Source organism: Anolis carolinensis, chromosome 1 (genome assembly GCF_035594765.1).
Source record: "Anolis carolinensis isolate JA03-04 chromosome 1, rAnoCar3.1.pri, whole genome shotgun sequence".
Lineage (NCBI taxonomy): Eukaryota > Metazoa > Chordata > Lepidosauria > Squamata > Dactyloidae > Anolis > Anolis carolinensis.
Genome location: NC_085841.1, coordinates 193,428,503 through 193,445,052, shown reverse-complemented (window position 1 = coordinate 193,445,052; position 16,550 = coordinate 193,428,503). Strand labels below are relative to the sequence as shown.

Genomic DNA, 16,550 nt, shown 5'->3' with positions numbered 1-16,550 from the left:
GAGTGTGAATGTCTGCAGGGATAGTCTTTTCTACCCAGCATGGTGATGCTGTTTGAGCATTTGGCCACGATTCTAGAGACCAGGGTATGATTCTCCACTCAGCCATGGAAACCCACAGGCAAATCTGGGTGAGCCACACACTCTCAACCCAAGAAAATCCCATTATAGATTCACCTCACAGTTGTCACAAGTCAGAAATGACTTGTACACAACATAACTCTCAATGTAATTCAAAACCCTGGAAATGTACAGTGTTCCCTCACTTATCGCGGGGTTTATGTTCCATCTGTGAAGTAGGGACGCTATATTTATTTTAATATTTATACATTATTTTAGTAGTTATACACTATCTTAAGTCTTTATCAACCAATCATGTGATGATAAATCGCCTCCTCCTCCTCCTGTTGCCGCTTAAGCTCCTTTTTTCTTCCTTTGGCTTCTCCTTCCTTAGGCTGTAAATTGTCATTTTTTATGATTTATAAAAATCTTTTAGAGTTCATTGAAAAACAGCAAATCTGCGAAAAGTGAACCACAAATTAGTGAGGGAACACTGTAGTCTCCTGTATTAAGAACTGATAACAACACTTGAACAAGGTTAAAGTTTTCCTTCTGAAGAGTTGTAAAAGGAAAACATTAGGAGAGTTCATATGCATATTTGTTGGGATTGAGAGTTAAGCATGATTAGGTTTCTTTTTTTAAAAAAAAAAACCTCTCATTGATTCTGAAGGAAAGAAATAAAATTTCCTGATAGCTCCAGCCTATCAGATCTCATTTTTGCTGCCAGAGATTTCTCAGGGAATTGTATGAGTGGCCAATTTAATCTAATTTTAGCAACAGACATTTCATACAGATACATAGATATGTACTTGGGAATGCCAGTTCTCTCATAGGTGGACACGCCTTCAAATAACAGAACAGCTTTATTGTCATTGTACTATTGGACAACAAAATTAAATGTCCCAGCATGCACCACAAAAAGCGCACCCATCCCTCCACACCTCCACATACATGGCTGGCATTCTGTTTCTGAATTATGGCATCATAATTAATTTACAATTGTTGCAAAGATCAGAAATCTGTTCTGATCATACAGTCATCATTTCCACCCCCCTGCCCCCCAATCTTAATTTACAAGCAAGGCAGCCTCTGGTTCCCCAGTGTTGAAACTCAACCACATCCTGCAAATGTATCTTAACCAAGGACTTAATCAAATATCTTAATCAAGGATAGTGACCCTCTGGTCAACCATGGACATGCAAATGTGACACCAGACTAGATAGCTCACCAGCTAATTCAGAATGGGAAAACCAACTGCAGCAGAATAAAGATGAAAATCAACAGGGTGCCAGAACCTGAAACCCACCAGTTGTCTTCTCCTCTAAACCTGAAAGAACTCAGAGAAGCCATCAAGCGATGTAAGACTGGCAAAGCACCTGGCCTAGATGACTTAATGATGGAGCAAATCAAACACTTGGGCCTCAAAGCTGAAAACTGGCTTTTGAAATTCTACAATCGATGCTTGGCACACAAACAGATTCCCAGAGCATGGAGGAAAACTAAGATCATTGCCATTTTAAAACCTGGTAAAGATGCCTCCAATGCCAGGAACTACCGACCAATCTCTCTCTTATGTCATCTATATAAAGTCTATGAGAGGATGCTATTGAATCGATTGGGACCTGTCATCGAACCTAAGCTTATTGCACAACAAGCAGGTTTCAGACCAGGGAAAACTGTACAGGTCAAATTCTCCATCTGACTGAGCATATCAAAGGCTATGAGAAAGGCTGCATTATGGGAACAGTTTTTGTGGACATTACAGCAGCCTATGACACAGTGCAACATAGAAAAATGCTGCATAAAGTCTACAATATCACCTGGGACTTTGACTTTACAAAAACTGTCCAGACCCTCTTGGAAAACCGCAGCTTCTATGTGGAGTTTCAGGGCCGGAAACGTAGATGGAGGAGGCAAAAGAATGGTTTACCCCAAGGCAGCATTCTTGCACCGACCTTATTTAACATCTTCACGAACGAGCAGCCACAACCACCACTCACAAAGAGCTTTATATATGCTGATGACCTGGGCCTAACAACACAAGCGAAAGATTTTGAAACAGTTGAAAGCCAACTCACTAATGCCTTGAAAGATCTCTCCAGCTACTACAAAGAGAACCACCTGAAGCCTAACCCTTCCAAGACACAAGTGTGTGCTTTCGACCTACGTAACCGTTAAGCCAACAGGAAACTGAAAGTTACTTGGGAAGGCCAAGAGCTCGAACACTGTTTCCATCCTAAATATTTTGGTGTCACCTTAGATCGAACACTAACATATAGGAAACACTGCATGAACACCAAGCACAAAGTAGCTGCACGCAACAACATCCTGAGGGAACTTACTGGTAGCGCATGGGGTGCAGCCCTAGCCTTGTCTTTCTCAACTGCTGAGTATGCCTGTCCTGTCTGGCATAAGTCTGCCCATGCGAAGCAGGTGGACATAGCACTGAACGAAACATGCAGAATAATCACAGGATGCCTTAAACCTACACCTGTTGATAAACTCTACAAGTTAGCTGGCATTGCCCCTCCTGACGTGCAACGGGAAGTTGCTGCTAACTGCGAGAGAAATAAGGTCGAACATTGTGAAAGCCACCCATTGCATGACTATCACCCTCCTCCCACTAGACTCAAATCAAGGAAAGGCATCATGAGAACCACCACTCCTCTTGATGTTCCTCCAGCAACAGCAAGGGTGTCCCTCTGGGCAGCTGAACCTGGCAATTCTAACTGGATGGCCCCCCAAGAGGGTCTGCCTCCAGGGGCAAACCAAGAATGGGCAACTTGGAAGTCCCTGAACAGACTCAGAAGCGGAGAGGGCAGATCAAAAGACAACTTGGCAAGGTGGCACTACCTGGAGGAATCCTCCACCTTGTGTGACTGTGGAGCTGAACAAACAACTCCTCATATGGAGCAGAACAAACAACTCTTCAACGCCCTGCCTCATGCACGGAGGAGTTGTTGTTCAAAACCACGGACAATGCGGTCGCTGTTGCCCACTTTTGGTCTAAAACTATTTAGCTGCTTGTGATTTCCTTTATCACTTTTAAACTTATTTATCATGCAATGCTTTTGACACGAAATAAAATAAAGGACTTAAGATAGGCCAGTAAGTTTGCTGGCAGGGAAAGTCCTTTCCCCATGGCCGCTTTGTCTGCCTGTCTTCCTTTTTCTCCTCCTATCACCTTTCTTGTTAGACTGATATATCTTGGGGACACACCTCCTTTTCTGAGCATATGGCAAGACCTTTAAGAGTCCTCTATTTTGTTCGACCTTTTGTTCTTCTGTGAGCATGGAGACAAGATGTCTGCTGTGGGTTAGTTAGAGAAAGTCTTTTATAACCTTTAAACTTGACTTTTGCTCCTGAATCACTACTACTGCTGTTGTTGCTGCTTTATAATTTTTCAATGCTTTTCCCTTTTTGGGAAATTAACCCCCAAAACACCCCACAATTTCCATATTGATGGAGAAGAAAGGGATGAGCAGGATTGTTGCTAGCTATTTTTTTGTAGTTGAACGTGCTGGAAAGACATTATCTGAAAACTAAATACAATGACCTCATATACCCGCTCCACTTCATACCCCCATTTTTCAAGACCATGGACACGTATTGCTTACGAGGCTTTAGAAACTGGCACCAGGAAATGTCACTACATGACATTTCTCCCCATGCAGGATCTTGGCTCATGTATAGTTTGTGTGGCAAGAAAAAAACAACAATAAAAATAATTTTCATTCTGATGTCCCATATTGGCTTATAATACAATTGCTTGCTATGTTTAGAAGCTGATTAGCCGATTTCAATGGCTGTGAGGTAATGTGCTCTAAGTTCAAGTATGAGCTGTCATTGTCAAATTCTTCCACTTAGCAAAAAGTTTTTTGTCTAGTGTTAAAGCTCAAGTCTGTTTTTCTTTGCTCTTCAAGCCAGAGATGATTCATCTCATAATTGCAATTATTCCTCAGACATTTGTATTTCAAGACACTTATGAAGATGCCATCAGTCTTCCACTTAGCTAAATCCAAAGAACACAGATAGGTTTGAGTATTCTTGTAATTAACTGACTCTTTGGTCCAAATGTCTGTATTAAAGCAAGCAAACTGTCATTCATCCGTGGCATCATTTGGGTCGCTGTTTATGAAGCTCCAACTCTCTCTTCCATTTTGTTCTTGAGGGAGATGTTTGTATTTTCTCTTAAAGAAACCAACCTGGAATATACAATTTCAGAACTGAAATGTCGGCAAACACATCATGTCGGTAAAATATAATACAAAAATGGCTAAAATCTACATACCATATTTAATCTCATAATAGTCACACGTTTTATCCGTTTTTGATTTAAAAAAGGGGAGTAACTATTACACACTGAAAAAGGCTTTAATGGCCTGAATCACTGGGTTGTCAAAGGCTTTAATGGCTGGAATCACTAGGTTGCTGTGAATTTTCTGGGCTGTATGGCCATGTTCCAGAAGCATTCTCTTCTGACGTTTCACCCACATCTATGGCAGGCATCCTCTGAGGTTGTGAAGTCTGTTGGAAACTAGGAAACAAGGTCCAGGGTGGGAGAAAGTACTCTTGTCTGTCTGAGGCAAGTGTGAATCTTGTAATTGGCCACCTTGATTAGCATTGAATAGCTTTGCAGCTTCAAAGCTTGGTTGCTTCCTGCCTGGGGGAATCCTTTGTTGGGAGGTGCTTAGCTGGCCCTGATTGTTTCCTGTCTGGAATTCCCCTGGTTTTGTGTGTTGTTCTTTATTTGCTGTCCTGATTTTAGAGTTTTATAAAGCCATTGAAATCTACAAGCATGTGGACAATTTCAACAGAAAGGAAGAAACCATGAAAATGAACAAAATCTGTGGAGGGGAAGGGCTGTGTGTGATAGGATCCAGTACCTTGGAGAGCTCCTTCAAAGCAAAGTCTACAACTTGGGAGAGAATTCTGTATGCAACAGACTATGAAGCCACCAGCTGATTGTTAAGTATAAACTTGTACCTTATTGTTGTTTTTCCCAGAATGGTTTTGAAATACATTTATTGAAATAAAATGGTGCCATTTCTTTGGAAGGTGTCCACTTTAACAAAGTGTAAAGTAATTATTCTGATAAAGGGATATAATTAAACCAAAACCACCCCACTAATCAGCGTGACTGCTTTGAAAAGGAAGCTAGGCTGAATAATCAGCGTTGACATAAGTTGGAGCTGAAGGCATTTAACAGCAATAAACCTTTCGGAAAGGAATCCAGCCTCCACACAATGCTCCAGTGGTACTCCTTCCGAGTTCCCTTTTGTCCGCTATGAAATATAAATGATGAGAATTCTCACTAGTCTTCAACAATTGAGATTCAACTCCATCTTAATCTTTTTCAGGGTCTGATTATGTTGGACATGGAACTAAAATGAATTCTCCTCATTTTTAATGCTTTCTCCTCTTCAAATCACATAGTAGAGACCCACAAATGTAAAAACTCTCTGCTGCTATACATTTGTAGGATATTGTTTGTCTTTGAAAAAAAATGAAACACAAAAACAAGGGTAGCTTCTGCTTTGATGGGATACAATAAAGGCAAAAAACAAAACAAAAATATAGAGAATAAAGTGTATACCTTCCATAAGAGAAACGCAAGAACTAAAAGCAAAAGAATTCCAACTATTGAACCCATTCCAATAAAAAGCAGTGTAACACTCTTTTTTGTCTTTTGGTTATGAAGTCCCTCTAGAATGACCTGCGCAAAAGAAAGTAAACACAGTAAGTATATTATAAAGAGACATAACTTCAGAACTTTTGGGAGAATCTTGCCATAGTTTCCCTAAAAGCACAAAAGATGTGAACTTGTTTGACCTGGCTGCCTTTTAACCACATTTATTAATGATGGTGTTCGGAAAGTTAATCATCCTTTATTTAAGCAGCTATTCCTTCTAGGTGTCCTTAGATTTTGAGGGTAATTAATATACATTTTAATGCTCATATATGGTCACAATGCCCATATATGGTCACAATGCCTATAGGTAAAGCTAAAGGTTTTTCCCGATGTTAAGTCTAGTCATGTCCAACTGTGAGTTGGTGCTCATCTCCATTTCTAAGCTGAAGAGCCGGCATTGTCCGTAGACACCTCCAAGGACATGTGGCTGGCATGACTGCATAGAGCGCTAGAGTGGAACCTATTGATCTACTCACATTTACATGTTTTCGAACTGCTAGGTTGCCCATGGTGGCACAGCGGGTTAAACCACTGAGCTGCTGAATTGGTGACCTAAAGGTTAGCAGTTCGAATCCAGGGAGAGGGATGAGCTCCCGCTGTTAGCCCCAGCTTCTGCCAACCTAGCAGTTCGAAAACTTGCAAATGTGAATAGATCAATAGGTACCACTCTGGCACTCCATGCAGTCATACCAGCCACATGACCTTGGAGATGTCTATGGACAACACCAGCTCTTCAGCTTAGAACTGGAGATGAGTACCAACCCCAAGAGTCTGACACGACTAGATTTAATGTCAAGGGAAAACCTTTACCTTTTTAATATACAGAAAAATGCATGCCAAGTATGATGCCTACAGTGTTACTAAATTCTCCATCTTATTGCATATACTCATGTATAAATCTAGACATTTCAGTCCAAAATTTGCCCCAAAAACTGGGTCAACTTGTCCATCAATCAATGTAGGCACTCTTATCAGAAAAGCAATAATCTCTTTCTTCTGAGAAGAGTGGTGAAAGGCAAGAACATCGTTAATCCCAGGAGAACCTGAAAAAAGCACTGATTATCCAGAGAACCTTTCATCCAAGACTGTGGAAGAGCCCTGACAGCTAAATCAACTGTCGGAATTTAAGACACAGCTTTAGACCTATCTCTTCCGGTAGGCCCACCCAGTCCGTTTTAACTTTGGCTTTTAAATCACATTATATGTTTATTGTGTTTAACTTTTGTTTCAGGTATTTTACTATATTTATGTTTTAAGCCCTGTACTCTCATGCTAGCCCTCTAGCACTAGCTCTTAATGCAATACACTGATTGTATGTCAAAGCAAAACCAGAGTTGAGCAATGGGTCGTAACTGAAAACGCTCATAAGTAGGGACGTTCATAAGCCAAGGTTCCACTGTATCTGTTTTCCTCTTCCTGGATGGAGTAATCACTGGAGAAAACCAAAGGAGGTCAAGAGTAGCTTCTGCCAAGGGTTCCATCTACACTGATGTATGCAAATTGCAGTAGCTAGACAACAAACTCCCACAAAAATCTTTAATGAACACCAGTGCTCTGTGGTTTGTGTAATCACCATCTGAACCTCAAAGTGATTCCAGGATTTTGTACGTAATCATCTGCACAGCGAAGCCACTTTCTTTGATACTGGTTTGAAACCAACTTAAAGTGATCAGTGTAGATGTGATCAAGGTGACCCTATTCTATTTGATCACTCTGCTCCTTCTTCTACTGCATTATTCCCAGTCACCAGTTTACCCACTATTCAGAAGTATCCTCCCTTCTAATATTTGTGTGGTTGACTGTAAGTGTTTGCAGCTTAAATATAAGCTTGACAAGTTTCTTCTATCAGCTAGCCAGTAATAATTTGTATAATTCATAAAGTAAGTACATTGAGAACTTGAAAAAAATCAGAAGTATGCTTTTGTTTTGGAATGTAATTAAGTGAAATCTTTAGCCAATAATTCTAAACATGGTTCTTTTAATTACAAATACTTACATATGCTGTTTGCCTGCTCTTGTACAGTTCAATGACTTTTGGGCTTTGATCTGCTGAAACTTTCCCTTTTATCTCAAATATAAGTGTAGAAGCTTCACCCTGTTTTTCAAAAGAAAAATAACACTCAAATTTACAGAAAAGAACCAATTAGTCCATAAATGAAATATTTGGTAGGGATTAAGAAGCTGAATTTGCTTGGAAAATGGCTTAACACAGTAAATGTGCTACAAGGAAAGGCGGGTAAGAAATAAAATTTTGTTGTTGTTGTTGTTGTTGTTGTTGTTGTTGTTGTTGTTGTTATTCAAACCAGATCCACAGATTTTATGGACAGTTAAAAGTATGGACTTAATTTTTTGCCACTAAGAGCAATGGAATGTATAGTACTAACTGAAATACCCAGTGGTCAGAAACACACATCCAAACTTCCAAAATGATAGTCTAAGAATTAAAATAATTACCATCTCTAGCAGTGAAGGAGTTGCTTCTAGGTGAATTTGAACAGTTGCTTCTTTTCCACTTTCCATGTCTCCAAAGTTACAAAGGATTTGCAAACAGAATGGATCATTTTTCATGCAGTACTTGAGAAAAAAGAAAAAAAAACATAAATACAAGCAGCTACTATTGTCTTTTAAAAATATTGCTATAAACCAAATGTTTTGTGAACATTCATTGCAATTTCTAAGTAATATAGATCAACTGTTCAAATGAGGATTTAAGAAAACAAATAGATTTATTTGTATCATTTGAGTAAAATCCTGAGGAATCATTTCATCTAAATACTTTTGAACATCAGTGAACATTGCTTATTGGTAAATATTGAAGGCGAAAGATTAGTCTGAAGGTGTGGACTCAGATTTAGATCTGATAACATTATAACCAGAAAGAACCCAACATTTATTTTTTTATGAACTCTGATGAAGGAAGTGTACAATATTTACAGTTTGAAGCACTTTTACATCTATGTACAAACCATCAGATCTGAGTGCTCCAGCCACTGTTGTTTTATTATATTTATTTATTTAGTATTATATATTAAAAGAGACGTGAACATATTTGGAATGAAATAGAAAAATTACCAGCAGTCTTTTGTCAAGTTTGGTGAGGAACATAATGAATTCTTGCAGCATATTTTCACTTTTTTCTGGTAAAGTACAATCTCTGGTATGATTTTGATAGATGCACTGTCCAACAGTTGTCTGAAAATGAACCAAAACACATTTATATGAGGGTTTCAAATACTGAGGGACGCAGATGCTTCTAGAGCATGCACTGTCATCCTGAACACATTTAATCAGAAATAAATTTCAGAATCTTAGTACAACTTATTCTATTAAAATTTAAACAGGAAAATGAGCGAACAGAGGGAGTTTTCAGTTTTTCTTGATATGAGGTTATATTTTTTACCCACCTAGATCAGGTAAGAAATATGTTGTTGCTGCTGTTATGACAAGTGTGCCCACCCAGCTGTTATTTAAGGTGCTCTGTGCCATGAGACATAATCACAGTAAAGGATTCTTCTCAAGACTTAATTAGGACTTTTGCACTGGGCATCTCAGTGATGGGGAAAGACCTAAACAGCTTCAGAAAAGAATGACTTGAGCCACCAAAAACACAGTTACTGTACTGAAGGAATCTGCTACATGGCAAAGATCTTGTGTGGTCATGAAACTCTATCTACAAATGGGAACTTTAAAAAGTGGTATGAATAGGTAAAGGTCAAGTTTTTCCCCTGATGTTAAGTCTAGTCGTGTCCGATTCTGGGGGTTGGTGCTCATCTCTATTTCTAAGCCAAAGAGCCGGTGTAGTCCATAGACACCTCCAAGGTCATGTGGCTGGCATGTCTGCATGGAGCGCCGTTACTTTCCCGCTGGAGTGTATGAATATTTATCAGATTACCTGTATATACTATAAATTGAACTGAATATAAGCTGAGGCACTTAATTTTACCACAAAAAACTGGGAAAACATATTGACAAGTTTAAGATAAGGGTGGGAAATACAGCAGCTACTGGTAAATTTAAAAAATAAAAATAGATACCAATAAAATTATATTAATTGAGACATCAGTAGGTTAAATGTTTTTGAATACAGTATTTACATAAAACTGTAATTTAAGATAATATTAAGATTTTAATAAGATAAGACTGTCCAACTCTGATTACCTATATACTCGAGTATAAGCTGATCTGAATATAAGCGCCCTCACTCGAGAATAAGCCGAGGGGGGCTTTTTTAACCGTAAAAAAGGCTGAAAAACCCAGTTTATACTTAAGTATATACAGTATATGCCTCAAGGTTACATCACTGAAAGGAGTATTAAATATACAAATGGACATCCTAAGGAGAACTGGGAGTCAAAATGGAAAGGGCTTATAGCCAGAGTAAAAGGGAAAGGGAAATGTAAGGAACTGAATCAGAAAATCTTCATGATCGAACAAATAAAATAATACAAAGAACAGAGGTACATCTGTTTCCAGAGGGAGGGGGAAAGGAGGAAGAGGGAAGGGGGAAAATTGGATATGTATAAGTGGCAGATAAGTATATAAATGTAAAAGATAGGAAAACAGTAATGATCAAAATGGTATGAAACTATATGGATTTTTTTTTTGCAATGGGGAATGTTATAATTTACTTACATAACCACATACACACATACATACACACAAAAACAAAACCTCTATCCACACTAGCCATACATTTGAAACCTCCCAAATTGTAAGATTTTGACACAATACTATTATCTTTTATTTCCTATCCGATACTATCCTATCCTTTCCCCTTTACCTTCTCTTCCTTTTTATGGTATGGATTGTGAAGTTAAACCAATACAGTCTTTAAAAAGAAATCACATAATGGATCGCTGGACAATAGTTTCAACACTGACACATTTGCCACCATTAGTCAGTACAGTGGGAACCCTATTGGCTCACTCAACATGTGCCAGTTAGGGCAGAAGATTGAAAGAGGCAACTGTAAGCATTGTGGGCAGCTCATAACCATCTCAAAGTTGAATCTTCCCATCTAGCCCAAGACTCATTTGGAAAACAACCATCTTCTTTCTTCCACAAAAGTCAGCGAGAACCTGTTCTCAAACAACTCAACTCATTCTGATCTTTCAGATTGCTCACAGGAGTCCTAACCATGTCTTCCCATCAATCTCTGCATAGGACACCTTCTACTACTGCTACATTCACTGCTTGCCCAGGGCAGCATCTGACGAACACTCAGAGTGCATCCATACTGCAGAATTAATGCAGTTTGATGCCACTTTATATGCCATGGTTCAATATTATAGAATCATGAGAGCTGTAGTTTTACAAGGTCATTAGTATTCTCTACCATACAGTGCTGGTGCCTCACCAAACTACAACTCCCATAGCATTGTGCCATGACAGTTAAAGTAGTGTCAACTGCATTAATTCTAGAGTGTAGATGCAACTCAGTTCTGGCTTCTAGATATGACAACTATTTTCTGCACAAAGATAACATACAAACACGGAATGCTATGGTACCACATACTGAATTACAAGTTAGGAGCTTGCATTACCTTGACATCCAGAATATTAAACAGTTTGACGTCGCTTGGTACAAAAGAATTGGGAATCTGTATCATCAAGTCTACGGCAGGAGCCAAACTTAGACCAGGATTACTAACCTGGGGAGTAAAATACACAGTGATTATGGCTAAAACATCTCTTGAATTGGGATTCAAACTCCCAAACTTCCAAATTTTGGAGGTGAAATAACACTTCTTTCAAAACATTAAAATTTAAAAAAGGAGGTTCCAGCATTCTATTACACTATGCAACACAATTTTTTGTTCCTGGCTTATAAATGTCATTTCCTGATTGGTTCTATCATAAATACATAGATTTTTTTTAATTAAACTGCAAAAACTTTGTTTTTGTGGGATATCCTGCAGCACATTTTGCTATAGTTTTTTTAAATGAGACTCAACCAATTCAACATAGTTTGTGGCAGTCACAAAAGCAAAATTTCTGGAGGATAACAACTACTTTCAAAATATGTACCTCACAATTAAACAGGAACAAAACTTTCAAACCAGGAACAGAACATTTTTCAAAGTTTGTTACATAGTGTCATTCTTGAAGATGAAAAGTAAGGATTGAAAATGTTAAGATAGATACACATATTCAGATGGGTTCTTTACAAGGAAGGTACTTCATTAACTAAAGTACTTGAAACTGAAAAAGCGTAAACTGACATTTTTCTGTGACACTTAGAAAAGTCACAGTGACACAGCATGTAATATTGAAGAAATGTGTTTATTTTCAGGTAGAGACTCTTAAAATTTTTTGCATGGGATGCAGAGTTCTCCAAAACAACTTGAATCATGTTCTGAGAGAAAAGTGAGATAAAAATCTACTATATACAAACAAATAAATAACTGGTCTAAAATCAAATCAAATCAAATCGATTTCAAGTGGTCCCTAAACTTGGATAAAACAGATTACTTTCAATATGCTCTCAAACCGAACTTTATCAATGTGTTGTCAAAGGCTTTCATGTCCAGAATCACTGGATTGCTGTGAGTATTTCGGGTTGTCTGGCCATGTTCCAGAAACATTCTCTCCTGATATTTCACCCACATCTATGGCAGGTATCCTCAATGGTTGGGAGGTTTGTTGTAAACTAAGCAAGTGGGGTTTTTATATCTGTGGAATGTCCAGGGTGGGAGAAAGAACTCTTGTCTGTGTTTGGGACCACCAGACACAGCATTGCCCAAACACGAATGTAGGAACATGAAAGGTGATGCAGACTAATCTAACTAGAGAAGTCAGCCATAGCAGAGCACTTGATGAACCAACCTGGACACAAAATATTATTTCAGAACACAGAAATGCTGGACCACGCTAACAACCACCATGTCAGACTACACAGAGAAGTCACTGACATCCACAAGCATGTGGACAATTTCAACAGAAAGGAGGAAACCATGAAAATGAACAAAATCTGGATACCAGTATTTAAAAACTAAAACCAGGACAGTAAATAAAGTACACTAAAAAACGGGAATTCCAGACAAGAAACGATCAGGGCCAGTTAATCACCTGCCAACAAAGGATTTCCTCAGGCAGGAAGAAGCCAAGCTTTGAAGCTGCAAGGCTATTCAATGCTAATCAAGGTGATCAACTGCAACATTCACACTTGCTCAAGCAGACAAGAGTCCTTTCTCCCATCCTGGACCTTCCACAGATATATAAACCCCACTTGACTAGTTTCCAACAAACCCCACAACCTCTGAGGATACCTGCCATAGATGTGGGTGAAACATCAGGAGAGAATGCTTCTGGAACATGGCCATACAGCCTTCAAAACTCACAACAACTCACAAATGTTATCATTTTCTTTCATTATGAATGTAGTCAACAAAATCACAGTAGCGACAGCAGTACTAGTGATTCTGGGTGCATTTGTACAATAGAACTGATGCAGTTTGACACTACATTAACTGCAATGGCTTAATGCAATGGAATCAGGAGAAGTAGTTGGTGATGCACAAGCACTCTTCTGTAGAGAAGGTGAAAGGCCTTTTAAAACTACAGCTCCTAGGATTCTGTAGCATTAAGCCACTACAGTGCAGATGCATTTTCCATCACCAATAAAAATCATATTCACATTATGTTAAGGTTGTTGCTTATATGACGACATCCATTTATCTCCATGTCAAGGGGGAAAAGGTTAAGAACTCTTAGAAAAATATATGTTGCAACATTCCTGAGTAAAGGGCCTAAGTGATGCTAAATTTATTTAAAATAGATGGGCTTTCTAGCAAAAGTCCTCCTCATATCTTGCTAATTTCACATTTTCCTTTGATTGAACTTTGCTTTTCAAAAGGCAGTGATAAAGGAAAATTCTCTCTGAAAGAATCACCTCTTACATGGAAAGTGAAGTTGAACATCTCCTTCATGCAAGTAACGGGGGGATTTTCTTCGCTGGGCCCATAAACAAATGATGTTGGTGTAACAGACCTAAAAGAACAAGTATTTTCCCAAATTATTTCAAATCCAATGATTTTGTTAGAAATATGCTGCAGTGGCACAGCGGGTTAAACCGCTGAGCTGCTGAACTTGCTGATCAAAAGGTCGGCGTTTCGAATCCAGGAAATGGGGTGAGCTCCCGTTGTTAACCTCAGCTTTTGCCAACCTAGCAGTTCGAAAACATACAAATGTGAGTAGATCAATAGGTACCGCTCCAGTGGGAAAGTAACAGCGCTCTATGCAGTCATGTTGGCCACATGACCTTGGAGGTGTCTATGGACAATGCTGGCTCTTTAGCTTAGAAATGGAGATGAGCACCAAGAGTCGGACTCGACTAGACTTAATGTCAGGGGGAAATCTTTACCTTTCCCATATGTGTAATTGGAAAATGTCAGTGTCGACCCATAGTGATGCACCAATTGCTGCACAAAAACAACAATTTGCACTATGCTGAAATCTTAAAATCCTGACATGAAGCAAGCTCTGTAACTATACAGCTTTCTAGTTCCGAAGCAGCCCTAAATATGTGAATATTCATTAGCTTACCCATGAGCATTCAGTTCCACTTCATGCTTCTGAGGTAGTATCAAAGTTAAGCTGTTATCCAACAGCAGATTGCTACTCACTTCATTTTCACTATGGAAGAAAATAAGTATCACAGAGCATTACAGTGAACTCAGATATTTACAGTTCATACTTGGTTAGCATTTTGCACAAAATACAACTGACAATTAGGAGATTATAGGTGGAAATAATTGAGGCCCATCTACACTGTCATATGATGCAGTTTCGCTGCATTGATCTCGATTATATGAGTTTACACTGCCATATAACCTAATTCAATACAATTAAACTGCATTATATGACAGTGTAGATGGGGCATGAAAAACCTATTTAAGTGAAACCCTAAATTAGAAATCTCAGGATTCTGTAAGACACAGCCATGACAATTAAACTAGAATCGAAGCACTATAAATGTGTAGTGTGAATGGGCCCCTGGACCGGTGAGAATAATTTGGAATGTACTTTGCTGTTCTATACAGAAAGACAATATTTTCTGTGGATGAAATATTTTATAGTCAGAAAATATTATGTCTCCACAGAAAATGCATCAACTGCGGACTTGTTATATAGAGAATTAACATACGGCTATTATGCCTAGGAAATAGAATTTTATACACAGCAAATAATATTCTTTTTCTGCACAAAATTTCTGTTTTTTGGTAAAAGAACCGGGTACCATTTTTTGCAACATCCCATACTGAAAAAAACACTTAGAAATCTTTGCAATTTTCAATCACCATTTCAGAGCAAAAAAAATTCTAAAATTACTAATTGTTTCCTTTGAAAAGAAAAATAAGAAAGAAATTTATCTAGCTACCGATAATTGGATGTGATGTCTTTTTCTCCTGATAGAAGAGTTAAGCACGTTTAGGTTATAGTAAAGTAAAATTTTATTTTTATGGGATTCTACAGACTAAGCGATAGACACTTTAAATGCAAAGACAATGTTAAACCAAGATAAAAAGCTTTGGGAAATAACTCTTACCAAGTTGTGTTAATACTGATGGTGAGGTCATCTCCTGCCCTGCTAAGAGAGCTTGCATCCAACACAAAAGTGAAATCCATCTGTGGAGCAAATAAAATGTGTTAGGGTTAAGTGAATGTGTCTTTTTTCACACAAAATATTATAGATAATTCCATGAGCATCAGCCATAGCAGTAGTATTGATGTTCAAATCAATATGTTGTCATCATCAGTATGGTTTTTAATAGGCATTATTGGATGCAGGATACTAATGAATTTAATAGAAACTAGTTGTTGATAATTATGGTTAAGATTGTTGCTTGTATGTAATTCAGCTTATTTATTTCGTGTCAAAAGCATTGCATAATAAAATAAGTTAAAAACTGATAAAATAAAGTGATGACAAGCAGCTAAATTGTTTTAGACCAAAAATGGGCAACAGCGACTGCACTGTCTGTAGCTTATGTATTTCAGCATACCTGCCTTCGTGTGGCTTCATCTATTCCAAATACCTCTCTGGTTGCATATTAAATATCTATATCTATGGACTTCATCAGACGGAGGTTTTCCACCATTTTTACACACTTCCAAGACAGAATCCCTAAGATCCCATCAAACAATGCATGACCTGTTCCATAGATAGTATAGATAATCTCTTCCATGGGTTGCCAATGGGATTCCGACTCAGCAGTGTGTAGAAACAGATGCATTTGAAAGATAGGCAGCAATTGATTCCACTCCTCTCCTTGCATGTAGAAATGAAAAACAGGTATTTTTTTTTAAAAAACTTGGGATGGGAAGTGGTGGAATTGTCAATTTACACTCAATTTTATGACATTTCAGTTCATGTGGGCAGCCTGCAAATGCCCTTCAATGCTCCTTCTGCCACTATTAACGATTTAAAGATGGTCTGGGTCCCATTGAAAGAAGTGTTCCAAAAGTCTGGTCTCCTTAAAATGGGAGGAGGCAACACCAGCCTGTGTGATGGGAAAGGAAGAGGATAATTGAGCTAGAAACATGAGATGATCCTGTGTGATGAGGGTGAGGAAATTATCAGTCTCCTTTCAAACAAAATGGCACAGAATGACATACAAAGAGGACAATTCAACTCCCCCTTGTGGGATGAGATCCTATATCTATAGGTAAAAGTAAAGGTTTTCCCCTGACATTAAGTCTAGTCATGTCTGACTCCGGGGGTTGGGGCTCATCTCCATTTCCAAATCAAAGAGCCAGCGTTGTCCATAGTCATGTGGCCGGCATGGCTGCATGGAGTGCC

The 16,550-nt window shown here is 38.5% G+C and overlaps 1 protein-coding gene across 2 annotated transcripts in view; it reads right to left on the bottom strand.

Moving 5' to 3' along the window:
* Positions 1-901: 901 nt before the first annotated feature.
* itga4 (integrin subunit alpha 4) overlaps positions 902-16,550 on the bottom strand; it is a 52,269-nt gene continuing 36,620 nt past the window's right edge. The window contains exons 20-28 of one of the 2 annotated variants that reach the window (XM_003227124.4): positions 15,297-15,376; positions 14,294-14,383; positions 13,648-13,738; positions 11,293-11,400; positions 8,822-8,941; positions 8,204-8,323; positions 7,746-7,844; positions 5,654-5,773; positions 902-4,262 (exon numbers count right to left, since the gene is read on the bottom strand). In XM_003227124.4, the coding sequence (XP_003227172.1) occupies positions 4,158-4,262; positions 5,654-5,773; positions 7,746-7,844; positions 8,204-8,323; positions 8,822-8,941; positions 11,293-11,400; positions 13,648-13,738; positions 14,294-14,383; positions 15,297-15,376 (933 nt within the window). In that variant the 3' untranslated portion in view covers positions 902-4,157. Of the gene's footprint in view, positions 4,263-5,653; positions 5,774-7,745; positions 7,845-8,203; positions 8,324-8,821; positions 8,942-11,292; positions 11,401-13,640; positions 13,739-14,293; positions 14,384-15,296; positions 15,377-16,550 lie in introns of those variants that run through there. The other variant, XM_062963147.1, reaches the window with a different exon arrangement.